Raw genomic sequence first — 15,285 nt, 5'->3', positions numbered from 1 at the left:
TTCTCCGGGTGAGCTTTTATGTATTAAAAACCATGTCTATGTTGATATACTTCAGTTAACAAAAACAGTTAGCCAAAAAGCAAGGGTAGTACATTTAGAGACTTTCCCAGAACTATGGGCTTTGGTGGTACTGTGTACATGCTGAGTTCTACAGCCTGAATGGTACTTACATCATGGGCTCAGTTGTGTGAAGGTCTGGGGACCAACTAAAGTCTGGGGCCCTGTTACAACATCATGAATCATGCAGTGAAACTGAGCAGTACATTTTTTAATTTAATTTTTTTTTTTTGAGACAAGGTCTAACTATGGAGCTCTGGCTGTCCCAGAGTTACCTAGGTAGAACAGGTTGGCCTTGAACTCACAGAGCTCAGGACTGTCCCAAGTCCTCACAAGTACATGGGACAAAGTCCTGCACCACCACATCTAAGGGTCTAATTTTTAATGTGTGGGGATTTTTGCTATTAAAGCCAGTTTTTCACTATAAATTCCATTGCCTAAATGGAATGGAATAATTGCCATTGCTTGTTTGTGTGTTTTTATGTTATTGGTTGACTATGGAACTGAGAAAGCCTTGAGAACCTCTGTCATTCCAAATTCTGAGGTGAGAAAATACCAATGTAATAAGAAATACATTAGCAAAGGAAAAGGAAAGAATAGACTCAGTTTGATCTTGAAACATAGTGATAGCTACTCTTGGTTGTCAACTTGACTACATCTAATCTGGATCTTTTGAGTAGAAAAACACACTTATAATTTAGTTTTTTTTTTCTTTCTTTCTTTGTTTTTGAGCTGAGAAAAGACATGCCTTTAATCCAGCTCTTGAGGCAGGCTGACATGTCTTTAATCCAGATCTTTAGCCCAGGTCTAATCTGGGCTGCATTTCTGCTGGAAGTCTGTAGAAGGACATGGAAGAAGGAAGCTTTTGCTGTTTGCCTGCTTGCTCTTGACTTGCTAGCAAGTCCGTTCCTTCACTGGCATCAGAGCCTTCACTGGCATCGGAGTCTACTACGTGATTCCAACATCTACTGAAGACCAACTGAGACATTCAGCCTGTGTACTGAAAACTACTGGATTTTTGGACTTTCTGTTCATAGCTAGCCATTGTTGGGTTAGCTAGACCACAGCCTGTAAATCATTCTAATAAATCCCCTAACACACATATACATGTATATACACACATATACACATACACATACATATAGGTATGTGTGTGCTCTGTTATACTAAAGAACCCTGATTAACACAGCGAGCACACACTTTCATTAGTCTGAGAAACTGAGGCCTCCAAACCTGAACATACCATGCAGGGGCTGAGAATCAATTTTTCCAGTGGAGAGCAGGGAGGGGGAGGTCCTGGCTTCAACAGCTCCAGAGTCAGGTTTTCTGGACAAACTGGTTTTCTTTTTCTTTACTTCTCTCCTCTCCTCTCCCCTCCCCTCCCCCCTCTCTCGAAATTGCAGGGTGAAAGGCAAACCAGATTGCCTGTTTTTGTAAATTCTGTGGGTAGAAGGTTTCCTGAAGTCTTGGGCAGGTTGGTGGTGGGTTGATGGGCTATGGGGCGATGATGGGGACAGGGGATTTTTCCTTTAATGAGGCCCTGCAGCCGAACACAGTGAGACCAGTCTGTTCAAGGCAGCTCTTTTTAGTTGTCCCCGTGGCAACTGAGTCTGGAATTCTCTAAACTCCTGCTGTCATCCCACTGAGGCGGAAGAAGTAGGAAGTGTTATAAGCAAGTGGAGGACAGGACAAATTACGTTTAAATGCACTTTCCCCTAGACAGATACAGAAAGCTATAGCCTAGAGCGTGTCATTTCCTCACTTCTTCGCCTAGGAAAACTTATGTCTCCTGTCACTGGAGAGCCAGGACCTGAGCTGGCCTCTGGTTTGCTGGCCTATCAGGATAAAGGTTATTACTTTAGTGCCTGACTTGTCCAATGAGGAGTATGCTTCTTAGGTGAGGGAATTTGCCTGACCTAGGTCTGTTTTCTTAACCCCCAACATTAGGCATGTTTGTCTTCTTAGGAAGTGTGTCCTAAATCCTTAGCCTAGAAATCAAAGTTGCCTTCACTGACAGCAGGAGCGGCAGGAGGACACCGGGACACTCGGTGGCTGGAAATGGTACGTTCGGCCGGCATCGTGGATGTGGGGAGGGGGATGCTGCGTTTGGAGGCTGCAGTGGGAACCGGCCTGCGGAGGCAGCTGAGTCTCCTCTGGCTCCGGGTCCGATTGGATGCTGCTGGGTCAGCCGGCAGAGCCGCGGTCCTGTCCGAGGCTCAGCGCTCGCTGGTGCTGCGGTGTGTGGTCAGTAGGACGCCTGCAGCCCGCGTCTCTGCGGTCTGGGCGGTGTCGCCAGAAGGTCGTGGGGAACCAGCCCTACGAGTTGGGCAGGGGCTCATGTGAGGGGTGGGGAGGGGTGGTGGAGGTGGAGCTGCGTGGGTTGTGAGGGTTAGGGCACTGGTTCTATAACTGCCTTTCCCTAAAATCTCCTCATACCCAGATACATTGTATCAGCAGGAGAAAAGCAATGGTCAGGTGAGGGCTGAGCAAATTCTTTATGGCTAGGGGCTATTGCCTAGCACAGCCTGACACAATTTCTCATGACCTGAGGCTCTTACCCACCCAAGGAGCAACTGCACTTCAGGTGGGGAAAACCAAGCCTTTGTGGACACTTTTACGCCTTCCGTCTGTCATAACTAGATGCAGGATGGCTTAGAGTCAAGGCACTAGTCTTCGGGTTTTTTGTTTTGTTTGTTTGTTTGTTTGTTCTTTGGTTGGTTTTTGAGACAGGGTTTCTCTGTGTAGCCGTGGCTGTCCTGGAACCCATGTTGCACACAACGCTGGCCTAAGACTCAGAAATCTGCCTGCCTCTGCTCCCCATGCTGCGATTAAAGGGGTGCACCACCACACCCTGCTCCTGGGCTTTAGTCTTTAAGAGTTCCTCACCCCCACTGCTCTTTCACACTGCCTGTACTTAGGTTAGGTCTAGGGACACTGAATATTCCTGTCCCCACCCTAAACCTTTTTGAGCGGGTAACTTCCCTCACTTCTTGGGAACTGAAGTCTGTTTCTCCCTTCAGGGCTTCAACATGGCTGCTGGTGGCTTGATGCTCTAACTGTCCAAAGAAGCTCCCCTCAGCTCCCTTTCTGTTTATCTGTAACTGTTCCTTTGTGTTCCTGAACTTGGCATTCCCAACCTGTGCTCCAAGTCACACCCAGCCACCTGTTCTCAATAAGCCAGTAAAAAGAGCCAAGTTATTAGTGAAAAGCAGAAAAAGACACATTCAGTGTATGTGGATGAAATGGTGTCAGCAAAGAAGCCAGAACTGCTGCTCTGGGTGAAAGAGGGAGACGTTCATTACAAACTGCCCAGGCTGTCTCTCAGGAAAGCAGAGAGCCTAAAGGAGTTAATGTTCCAGGGTTTTAAGGGAAGAGGTCTCTGGGAGGAGGAGAGCCTCTGAGCTGGGATAGAGGGCTTTGAAGTATATAACTTGTGAGTAGGAATAGAAGGAGCCTAGAGCTTAGTGTAGACCTTGGTATGCTAATAGCCACCAAAGGCATATGTCAGTAGAAGAGCCATAGGGCCCTGATGCTAGCAATAATGAGTTCAAGTTTTAGCAGGTATGAGCTATTTATCAAGTTCCTGAGAGAATATTGACTTTTGTCTCTATGCCAAATTTTGGGAAAGTGAATTTCTTGGGATCAGTCAATATGCACAATAGAAAGAGGGACAGAGAGATCTAGGGAGGCCTCCTAAGTACAGGGATGAAAGACTGCACTATCACTCCTGCCCTTTGTCCCAGTTTCAATCACTAACACTATCCAGCAGATCACACAATGATAGACAGCTCAGATTACAGAATGGCTAAGAAACGGTTGAAGAGGCCGCAGAGATCCTGTCCTGAAGTCACAGGCAGAGCTGAGGCAGGCCTAAGGGGAAACCTGTACTGCCAAATGCGTCTGCTGGGAGGCAGGCTGTTGAATGGTGAGTTTGAAGTGAGCTGAGTGTTTGGCCATGAAGAAGCTGCTGGAGCAAGGTTGGGGTGGGAGACATGGTCAGCAGGTTGGTGAGAAGTTTCCCAGCTTTTGCCAGCTCACCCTGTCATGACTCATGCCTGCCACACTTTGGTCTTTTACAGTCTCAGGAAGGGGGTTCCATCTGTTGTGGACCAAAAGCTCCTGTGTCTGGCCTTTCTGTTATGATTTGTTATATTTTCAGGTGTTGTTACTTATTGATATGGTTAATGTGTCTTGGTGTGCTGGCAGGTGGTGGGTGTTTACTTAGGTAAACATGTGTAAACAGTCCCCTTTTCCTGCCCTGATGCTCTCTGTGTAACAAATCAGGTCAAGCATGCAGTAACCAGAGCAGTCCCCACCCACTTTGCCCTCTTGGTGCCTAGGAGTGTCACAGATGCAAGGAATGCTTCCTCTAAATTCTATGATTCTTAGGACTAAAAATAAATCTCTAATTTTCCAAGTGTTTCTGGTATGGCCAAACTCACTGAAAAGGGATGGGTGAGTGGACTTGGCCTCTGTCATAATTGTCACTGTCCTTTTTTGTTTGTTTGTTTGTTTGTTTTTGCTTTTTTGAAGTAGGATTTCTCTATGTTAAACAGCCCTGGCTGTCCTGGAACTCCCTTTGTAGACTAGGCTCGCCTCAATCTCACAGAGATCCACCTGCCTCTGCTGGGATTAAAGGTATGCACCACTACACTTGGCTATATTTTTTCTAAATGTTGTTTTAAAATGCAAATTTGCAATAGGGGTAGGCCATGCCTGTATGTGAAAGGAGTGTTACCATAAGGAGTAGCCCCTAGTGTCTACTATCCTCAAGCGTCTCTAGAGGTCAGCTGAGGAGAGCTGTTCTCACTTAGGGAGGAGGAAACAGAGCTAAAAATGGGTAAACAGAAGGAAAGAGAAGGTGGGGATCTGGTGTCATGGAGGGTATCATAGTCAACTGCTAGATCAGAAAGCGGTGTTCTCTGAGGCAATCCTGTCTTTGGGGTTTCAATGAGGAATGGGCAACTTTAGGATCAGGTTGGGTGTTGGTCAGCGATCACTGACCTAGAGCATGAAGAGGACAAAAAGGAAATCTACTTAGTTACATATTGTCTGTCTTCTGATCAGTTTAGGTATTTATTGTTGAAGCTAGAAGTTTGGATTTACAAAGCCCTGTTGGGTGAAAACAATGTATTATTAGGAAGGGTGTTTGCAGTACGTGTCCTACATTAGAAGCACAATGAATCAGCAAATAATAATACATGGAGTTGTCACCAGGAGGGGACTCAGGAATTTGAACCTGCATCCACTGGAAGAGCATCAAGCCCTCTTAACTATTAAGAGCAGTGATTTCTGTCTTCATTAAGGTACAAAGCCTTCTGTTTTTCCCAAGAACATTGAGGGGCAAACAAGCACATGTCTCCGTTTCTCTTTCCCTGGTGGTTTCTCTGAGTTAACAGATGCTTTCAAGGAAGTAACTTACTATCCAGTTTTAGAGATAGCTTTGCTCTTGTGTCTATAATCACTTCCCTTAATCCTTTTGGAATATCCTTTCTTTCTTTTCTTGTAGTAATTTTTTTCCATTTAAGGCCAAGTGCTACAGAGTCTCTCTCTCACTGTCCAATGGTCTAACTATTCCTGAACTTGGAGGATGCCCTGGAGTGTAGTTCTTATATCCAACGTCACTCCATTGGAGAGCAGTGATTTTTCCCTCTCCTAGTAGGTATCACGTCTGAATAGCAGCTTGGTTAGGAGTGCGACATGGGCCCATGCTATGATCTTTCCTGGCTTAACCGGTAAAGATCTCGTGCACACTGGCACAGTCTTTCTGAGTTCTCCTTGTACAGTCCTGTTGTGCTTGGAAGATAAGATGTTGGTTCCTTGGAGTCATCCATTACCTTTGGCTCTTAAAACAAAAAAGTTTTTCACTTCCTCTTCTGCAGAGATCCCTGGCCTTGTGAAGGAGGGGTTTGAGTCCGTGTTTTCTGTGTGATTTTTATTGTTTTGTTTTGGTTTGATTTTTCCCCTTTTTGTTTAAGAAAGAGAGAGAGGAAGTTGGATGGATAGGGAGGTGGAGAGGATCTGGGAGAAGAGGTTGGGGAGTGAAAAAGAATATGGTCAGAATATAGTGTATGAAAAATTAAAAGTTTTTATGTGTATGTTTGTGGAGTGTGTGTGTGTGTGCATGCGCACCTGCCTACATGTCTGCCTGCACATGTGTGTGGCTCCCCAAGAAGGACAGAAGAGAGTGTTGAATGCCTGTCATTAGAGTTATGGACAGTTAAGCCATTCTGAACGGGTGTTGGGAAACCAAATCTGGTCTGTTAGAAAAGCAGCAAGCACTTTTAGCCAATGATCCATCTCTCCTCTCTCTGAAATATCCTCCTTTTATGTATATATGTATGTATGTATGTATGTATTTAGTTTTCGAAACTGAGTTTCTCTGTGTAACAACCTTGGCTATCCTGCAACTCACTTTATAGACCAGGCTGGCCTCGAACTCACAGAGCTCCGCCTGCCTCTGTCTCCCTAGTGCTAGGCTTAACAGTATGAGCCCCCACACCTGGTAATTTATTTTAATTTTTAATGGCATGTATGTTTGTGTCTTTGTGTGAGCATGTGCACATGAGTGTGGGTGCCCAGAGAGGCATGAGGCATCTTGTCCCTCTGGAGCTGGAGTTACAGGCAGTTGTGAGCTGCCTAATAAGGGTTCAGGAACTGATCTCAAGGCCTTTGGTAGAACCACAAGGGTTCTTATCCACTGGACTCCCGTTCAGCTATACCTGTGTGAATGTTTTTGCACCATATGTGTGCAGTCCCAGTGGAACCAGAAGAGGACACTGAAACTGGAGTTAGATGCCGTAAGTGCTGGAAAAAAATCCAGATCTGCTGGAAGAGTAGTCCATGCTCTTAACGACTGAGCTCCCTCAACAGCCCCTTGCAGCTGTTTTGAATTGAAAGAATTTTATATTCTTTTTTAAAAAATGTAATTGGATTATATTCAGCTCCTCCTGGTGTATCTTTCTCTTAGTCAGCACTGATACCGTAACCATCTATGAATTGTTTCCTTGTAGTTTTTATTTTGTTTGGTTTTGATTTTTTACAAGATGGGGTTTTTCTATATTAGCAGCCTTGACTGTCCTGGAACTCACTTTGTAGACCAGGCTGGCCTGGAACTCACAGAGATTCAACTGCCTCTGCCTCCCAGGTGCTGGAATTAAAGATATGAGCCACCACTGCCTGACTGAGTATTTTACTTTAATGTGTGTTTTAGAAATTGTGGAGGTGACATGTTGGTGAATTAGAACTTGTCAAGAACATGTGCCGTCTTTCCGTTGTTTTACTACCCATCGAATTTCTCAAATAAAAATGTGTGGTGGGCCAGTGAGATGGCTCAGTTGGTTGGCAAATTGCACACCTGAGAAAATGGGAATCTCAGTTGAGGAATTGGTTCCACCAAACTGGCCTGTGTGCATGCCTTCAGGGCATTTCCTTGATTGTTAATTGATGTGGGAGGGCCTACTCCAAGGTGGGCGTTGCCATGCCAGGCTGTGTGGGCCTGGACTCTGACAGTGCTCATCTCTGCTCTCTGCCTCAGTTCTTGCCTGCATGTTCCTTCCTTGAGTCTCCTGCCTTGGCTTCCCCAATGATTGACTGTGACCTGTAATCCATGTGAACACTTTCCTGCCCAAGTTACATTTGTCATGATAATACAGCAACAGAAAGTAAAATGAGACACAAATAAAATGAATACTTGTCATGAGTCCTATTTGATGTTTGACTAAGGACCAGACCAAAGATTCCAGGTGTATACCTTGTAATACTGTGTAGCAGTAACGCCTGCGCTACCACTACCCATTCACCATGTCCAATCAAGGGGCTGAGGATCAAAAAAGAGACAAGAACAGTGGTTCATTCGTCTCAGCAGAATGCTGAATGCCATTTATTGAAGGAGGGAGGAGGCCTTAAATACTGGCTTACAGCACGGTGAGAGAACCCCAGAGGGCAGAAGTTCACTACAGATATTTTACATTCTTGAATCCCAGCTGTTTATTCCAAATGCAGGATACACAAATAAAGAACCTCCAGTAAGTGTTCAGAAGGAAGGAAACGGGTAGGGAATTAGCATATGGAGGACATCTGGTCAAGGTCTGCAAGCAGGATGACAGCTACTCAAGAAATGGGAGGGCAGGGCCCAACAATGCTGGCCTTTAGTGCAATCACAGAACATATGTTCAGGCTCCTCACAATTTGTAAGAAGTATTAAGCAGAGGCCTGCTGAGATGGCTCAGCAGGTAAAGGCACTTGCTATGCAACCCTGAAGGTCTGAAGTCAATCTCTAGAACCCTTGCTAAGTTAGAAAGAAAGGATCAACTCCCACAAGTTGTTGCTGATTTCACTAGAGCACTGTGGCATGCTCACACTCTCCACACACGGTACACACTAAATCAAGGTTTCAGAAAGGTGTACAAATACTGTCTACCAAACCAGATGATACAGAATTATCATGTAGAGAATATTTGGTTCTAACCAGATAGCATCCTTCTGATGACCATGTGAAATTGTTGCTAGAATTCTTAGGGAGAAGAGGGAGTTTTTTTAACTTGGAGTACAGTTGCCATCTACTATTTGAAAAATCTCCCTCATTCTTCACAACTATAGGGTAAGGAATCACTGTAGATCTCACTTCCCAATCACCTGGAGAACTGTTTTGTCCAGCATTTCTAAGTTCACACATTCTTGTTGTTGTTATTGTTGTTGTTTCAGACAGGGTTTCTTTCTGTAGCTCTGGCTGTCCTGGAACTCTCTCTGTAGATCAAGCTGGCATCAAACTCAGAGATCCTCCTGCCTCTCCCTCCCAAGTGCTGGGATTAAAGGCATGTACCACTACTGCACAGCAAGCACACCCATTCTAAGGACTGCTGATATTGACTCCCTGGAGGGTGTTATACCATCAGAATTTGTGATGAAAGTTGTTAGAAGGATGCAGTGCAGAAAGAGAAGAAACTAGCACAGTGATGTGCACAAGAGCTGCTCATGCTCTCTTGATGTTTCCTTCCCAGAAAGCTCCAGTTTACTCTTAGCATTTGTGTTTGGGGGAATCGTAGTCTGTATGAGCAGTAGAGTGTGGTGACCAAGACAGCTTGTGGAACTTAGTGTCATGTCAACTTCTCATTAATTCTGTGTGCATTCCTAGTACCATGAGGCTCACTTTCCGGGAAATACATGTGTGTGTTTTTAGGAGTCAGTGAGCTTTGAGGATGTGGCTGTGAAGTTCACCAAGGAGGAGTGGGCTCTGCTGGATCCATCCCAGAAGAAGCTGTACAAAGATGTGATGCAGGAAACCTTGAGGAACCTGGCTGCTATAGGTACACATGAGCATTGCCTTTGCTAGCCCACCACAGGACAGTGTTTCTAGCTTATCGGTGTTGATGTATGAAATGGAATATGGGAAGTGGAAGGGAGGTGCATGTGTCAGATCACTTATACCTTCAATTTAGCTCTTAACTATTTTTTCTGTAAATAATAATTCTTAACTATTTCTCTGATTCTGCATTTTAGGAAACAAGTTGGAAAACAAGAAGGTTGTAAATGAGTATGAAAATCTCTGCAGAAAATTAAGGTAATTTGTTTCCCAAAGCCACATTCTGTAGTGCTGTGTGCAAGGACATTTTACAAAGAAGTAAAAGAGGTATTTAATATCCAGCATCAAACCAATTTCATCTCAGATAATTTTCTCCTAAATTTCTGTCTTAAACATCAGCACTAGAAGATGTCAAATACAGCAATCTTGAGGACAGCTAGAATAGGATGATGTCACATGTGATGTTTATTGTAGTTCATATATACAAACTTTAAGCCATACAGAGTGTCTTAGTTTGGCTTTGTATTGCTGGGATGAAGTCCATGAGCCAAAGCAACGTGGAGTGGAAAGGGTTAATTTCACCTTGCAGTTTGCAGTCCATGATCAAGGGAAGTCAGGGCATGAACTCAAGCAGGAAGCTCTGGGCAGAGGCCATGGAGGATTGCTGCTTATTGTCTTGCTCCCCATGGCTTCTCAGTTTGTTTTCTTATACACCTCATGACCCCCTTCCTAGGAATGGTACTGCCTACCGTGAACTAGACACTTTCACACTAATCATCAATAGAGAAAATGCTCCGCAGGCTTGCTTATGGGCCAGGTCAGTGGGGACATTTCCTCAACTAAAGTTCCCTAGGTTCTGTCAAGCTGACAAAACTAACCAGCAGAATTGCCCTCTTGTCTTCAATACACACAAACACCTCAATATTAAACCATAACATGTTCTTTCTGTTTGTCCACAGCATGTCATGTCAATATTGATATCACAATTTAAAACATAAGTAACAGTCTTAAGAAATTTCAATAGTTTAAAAGTCCAAGTTCCCCTTTAAAAGTCAGTGTTTTTTTTAAAGTCAGAAGTTACCAAATGGTGGGTCCAGACAATATCGGGGGGGGGGGGGGGGGGGGGGGGTGGGGAAGCTATATACTTTCTTACTCGAGGAGTGAAGAACCAGGACATAGTCAAAATCAAAGCAAATCAAAACCAACTTCCTGCAGTATACATATTAGTGTGTCATGTTTGGAATTGAAACACCTGCTCCTGGGCTCCCAAGTTCTTGAGAGCTCCACTTCCCCAACTCCCCCCCTGGCAGCACACACACATAGTCTTCCAGGCTCATGCCAGTTCCACATCATCATGTACTGTCCTGAGTGGTTGTCTCACCCTACTGGTATTGCCAATGTGCTATGGTGTCCACTGTAACCGAGGTGCCACCTTCTCCTATGTAGACAGAGCAAAGGGCTTATTTGGCTTACATGTCCTGATCACAGTTCACCATTAAGGAAAATCAAAGCAAGAACTCAAGGCAGGGCAGGGGCTTAGACATAGGACTGAGACAGAGACCCTTGGGGGAAACTCCTTACTGACTTGCTCTCCACAGCTTGCTCAGACTATTTTCTAATATAATCAGGACCAGCTGGTACCAGAGGTGAGGGTGGGGTGATACCATGCCCAGTTGGCTAGTCTCTCCTACACTGATGAATGATTACAAAAATGCCCCCACAGATTTGCCTAAATATGATCTAATGGAGACATTTCCTTAGCTGAGATTTCTCTTCCAGGATGATTCTACATTGTGTTAAGTTGACAGAAAACTAGCACAACTCATCATTTCAAATGTTATACAGAAGGACCAAAAGATTGCCTACTGTTATTAGGGCTGACCTAATGGCCTGAGTTTAATTCCCAGAACCCACATAACATGACATATCTTTAATCCCTGCACTTCTAAGAGATACCCTGCTTCACTGACATGGAAGGAAACAGCACTCCTGAAAGCTGTCCTGAGCTCCTCTCAGGTACCACAGCACACATGCACACCCACAAACACAGTAAATGGACACGTTTTTGAAACTTAATGTATTGATTTATCCATCAGCCATAAGAACAAGTTGGGAATGACTTATTGTCAGCTTATTTCGTGGACATGCAAGTATTTAAAACAAACAAACAAACAAAAAACAATAGGATGATTTTGATTGATGCCATTCTACATCCAAAATGTACATAAGATTCAGATTGAAATTTGTGTTGAAATGATAGGTGAATATTAAATGTTCTCAAGGAGACAAACCCCACCATGCATAGATACCATTGTTTCTCTTTTAACTGTCCTCAAGTGGTCTTGGAAAGCATTGCAGTCCAAACATGTTACAAACTTTTTCTCAGCATGAAACCAACATCCCTTTTGTTCAGTCATTAATAAACAAAGTCTTAGTCATGTACTCTTCACTTGTTTTGCAGCAGCCAACTGGTAGCAAAATTCTGTGAATATAAAGAAGGTCTTCAGTGTACAGAATTCTTCAGCTGTATTCCAGAGCCTTCTGTGAACTTGAAATCTTCTCCAGGACGTCCCACATGTGAGAAGCATGTGTGTGGAGAAGGAAGCATTGGCCATTCTTCTCTAGGTGCAACCCCAAATCATCAGGTAGGACACAAACCTCATGAAGACCAAGAATTTGGACAGAAGTTGTACAAACATAAGGAGTTTGGGGGCAGCTCCAGTTCTCCTCTGCCCCTTCAGACACGCAAAAGTGCTCACACTGGAGAGAAACCATCTAAAAATAAGGACTACAAAGAAGACCTTCTTTATCTCCAATCTGGTCAAAGGAATGAAGAACATGGCCATGCAAAAAAATCCTTCGTTTGCAAGCAGTGTGGGAAAGGCTTCACCCACCCCAGTCCTTTACAAAGGCACGAAAAGAGTCACAGTGTTAAGAAGCCCTATGTGTGTGAACTGTGTGGGAAAAGCTTTGCTCGGTTTGGTAACCTTTTAAGACATCAGACAACTGACACACGCGAGAAGCCTTTTCTGCCTAATCATAATGGGAGAACTTTTCCTCGTTCTGCTTGTCTTCAAAGACGTATGGGAATTCACAGTGTTAAAAAGCCCTACGTGTGTGAGCAGTGTGGGAAAACTTTCCTTGATTCTACTTACTTTCGGATACATAGAAGGATTCACACTGGTGTGAAACCATATGTGTGTAAGCAATGTGGGAAAGCCTTTACTGCTTCTCGTTACCTTAAATCACATGAACTAACTCACACTCGGGAAAAGTCTTATGTATGTAAGCAGTGTGGGAATTCCTTCACGTTTTGGTATCAATTTCAAAAACATAAAGTAATTCACAGTGGTGTGAATCCCTACGTTTGTAAACAATGTGGGAAAGGCTTCACTTATTCCAGTTCCCTAAAAACACATGAAAGAATTCACACTGGTGAGAAGCCCTACGTGTGTAAGCACTGCGGGAAAACCTTTGGTAGTTCCGGTAACCTTAAAAGACATGGAAGTACTCACACTGGAGAGAGACTCTATGTGTGCAAGCAATGTGGGAAATCTTTCAATAACCACAGTTCCTTTCAATTCCATAAAAGAATGCATGCTGGAGAGAACCCCTACAAGTGTAAGCAGTGTGGGAAGGATTTAGCTTCTTCCTCCTCCCTCCAGAGCCATGAAAGGAATCATTCTGGAGAGAAGCCCTATGTGTGTTTGCAATGTGGGAAAGCCTTCAGTTCCGACAGTTCTCTTCGAAAGCATAACATCATGCATAGTGAAGAAAAACCCTATGTATGCAAGCAATGTGGGAAAGCTTTTCGTCGCTTTTTTGAGGTTCGAGTACATGAACGGATCCACAGCAGCGAAAGACCCTATCAATGTAAGACATGTGGGAGAGGCTTTTCGAGTTCAACTCATTTGCGAAGACATGCACCAATTCATAGTAAAACAAATAAGGGTGTTTGTAAATAACATGAGAAAGTATTGTCTTAATTAGAACTCACAGAAATCAAATAACATGGGAAAATGTCAAACAAATTTCTAGATAAGCCATTCTTTTGAATCAATGTGGCTTTTCATACTAGAAGTTCCCTTCAACGACTTGGAAGTAGACACACAAAAGCGCTTTGGAGAAAGCCGCAAGTAATGTGATAAAGTCTTCTGTATTCTTATCATTGTGAAGATGCTAAATACCTCACACTAGAGAGAAACCTTATGCACACAATGTAGATAGCCTTTAGTTCTTAGGGGCCCTCAAAAGACATTGTGGTAGTCATTTTGGAGAGAAACCTTTCATATATAATGGGGTGGTTTAATAAGAATGCTCCAAGCCTGTTTATATTTGAACGGTCAATCACCAGAGAGTGGAACTGCTTGAAGAATGACAAGATACGGCCTTGTTGGAGTAGATGTGAACCTTTTAGAGGCAGTGTGACATTGGGAGTCGGCTTTGAGGTTTCAAAATCCTGTGCCAGATCCAGTCACTCTTTGTCTGTGCCTATGGTTCAGGATGTAGCTCTCAGCTACTGCTCAAGCACCATGGTGCCAGCCATGACAATAATGGAATAAGTCTCTGAAACTGTAAGCAAGCCCCCAATTAAATGATTTGTCTTATGAGATTTGCCTTTGTCATGGTGTCTCTTCACAGCAATAGAACACTGACTAAGACACATTGGGAAATCTTACAAATCTTTCAGTCATCCTTTTGTAGAAATGAAAGAATTCATTAAGGGTAGCCTAAAGTAAACAATTGGTGAGGTCTCCATTATCACTTTGGCAGCACTTAATAGAGTGTATTGAGAGAACTCTTGGCATTAGAAAACTTGTGGGAGCATTTACTGGTTCAACTCAAAATTTAAGAAACAGCAAGGTTTGGGAAATAAGTTTCATTAAAAGAGATACTTAACTTTAATGTGACAGTCTCACCCACTGAGTCTGCGTGCTGTCTTGGGTGATCAGCCATGCCCTGGACTGAGATCCACTAGGAATATCACTTATACTGGGTGTGGTGGCACAAGCATGTGATACTACTTGGGAAGCAACCAAGAAGGATCTCACATTTCCAGAACCATCTGGACTATATATCAAGTTCCTGATATTCCCAGGGAAACTGGGTTCCCCCTTTGGGGGATTATATCTTGTTAATCATAGAATTTAACAATTGAACCCAGAAGAAATCTCAAGGACTCTTTAATAAGGTTTGAGTGAATATCAGCAGCATACCAGGAAGCCATATGCCTCAGAAGCAGTTATATTATACTGTATCCCCAAACCCCTAATGCCTCTCCCTTTCTCTCTCTCTCATCTCCCCCCCCCCCCCGCGCCCCCAGCTTTCTAACTTTTAAAGATACTTTTCATGAGTGGGTATTTTGCCTGTATCTATGTCTGTGCCTCATATGTGTGCCCGATGCCTGATGAGGCCAGAAGAGGGCATTGGACCCCCTGGAACTGGAGTTAAAGATTGTTTTTGTTTTTGTTTTTGTTTTTTGTGGTTTTTCGAGACAGGTTTCTCTGTAGCTTTGGAGGCTGTCCTGGAACTCACTTTGTAGATGAGGCTGGCCTTGAACTCACAGAGATCCACCTGCCTCTGCCTCCCTAGTGCTGGGATTACAGGCGTGCGCCACCACCGCCCAGCAAAGGAGGGGTTTGAGCCTCCATGTTGTGGTATTGGGAATTAAACCTAGGTTCTCTAAAGAGTAGCCTGTGCTCCTAATCACTGAGCCATCTCTCCAGCACCTCTTGGCTTCTTTAAAGTAGGCTATAACTAGGTAATAGCTGCTAACTTGATTCTTGTGATGCCCAGGATGACCTCACATTCACTACAACACTGCTGTCTTATTCTATAATCACATTTTGAAGTAGTATTTTGACAGGAAGTATATGTCCTCATTAAAATACAAGGCAAAAGAATATTCATTTTCCCATTACTTC

At 43.8% G+C, this 15,285-nt stretch overlaps 1 protein-coding gene across 1 annotated transcript; it reads left to right on the top strand.

The window, feature by feature from the left end:
* Positions 1 to 1,964: 1,964 nt before the first annotated feature.
* LOC118571327 (zinc finger protein 709-like) lies at positions 1,965 to 13,911 on the top strand. The gene is made up of 4 exons (XM_036170241.1): positions 1,965 to 2,118; positions 9,239 to 9,365; positions 9,559 to 9,619; positions 11,823 to 13,911. The coding sequence occupies exons 1-4, from the start codon at positions 2,116 to 2,118 to the stop codon at positions 13,324 to 13,326; spliced, it is 1,695 nt and encodes a 564-aa protein (XP_036026134.1). The 5' UTR covers positions 1,965 to 2,115; the 3' UTR covers positions 13,327 to 13,911.
* The last annotated feature ends 1,374 nt before the right edge of the window (positions 13,912 to 15,285 follow it).

This window comes from Onychomys torridus, chromosome 21 (assembly GCF_903995425.1).
Source record: "Onychomys torridus chromosome 21, mOncTor1.1, whole genome shotgun sequence".
Lineage (NCBI taxonomy): Eukaryota > Metazoa > Chordata > Mammalia > Rodentia > Cricetidae > Onychomys > Onychomys torridus.
This window is presented reverse-complemented; position numbering and strand designations above follow the sequence as displayed.

Excerpts from the sequence above, each read along its gene's own strand:
- LOC118571327 (XM_036170241.1), top strand. Across the intron at positions 9,366-9,558 it reads GAGGAACCTGGCTGCTATAG|GAAACAAGTTGGAAAACAAG; the intron begins GTACACATGAGC and ends TCTGCATTTTAG. Across the intron at positions 9,620-11,822 it reads AATCTCTGCAGAAAATTAAG|CAGCCAACTGGTAGCAAAAT; the intron begins GTAATTTGTTTC and ends CTTGTTTTGCAG.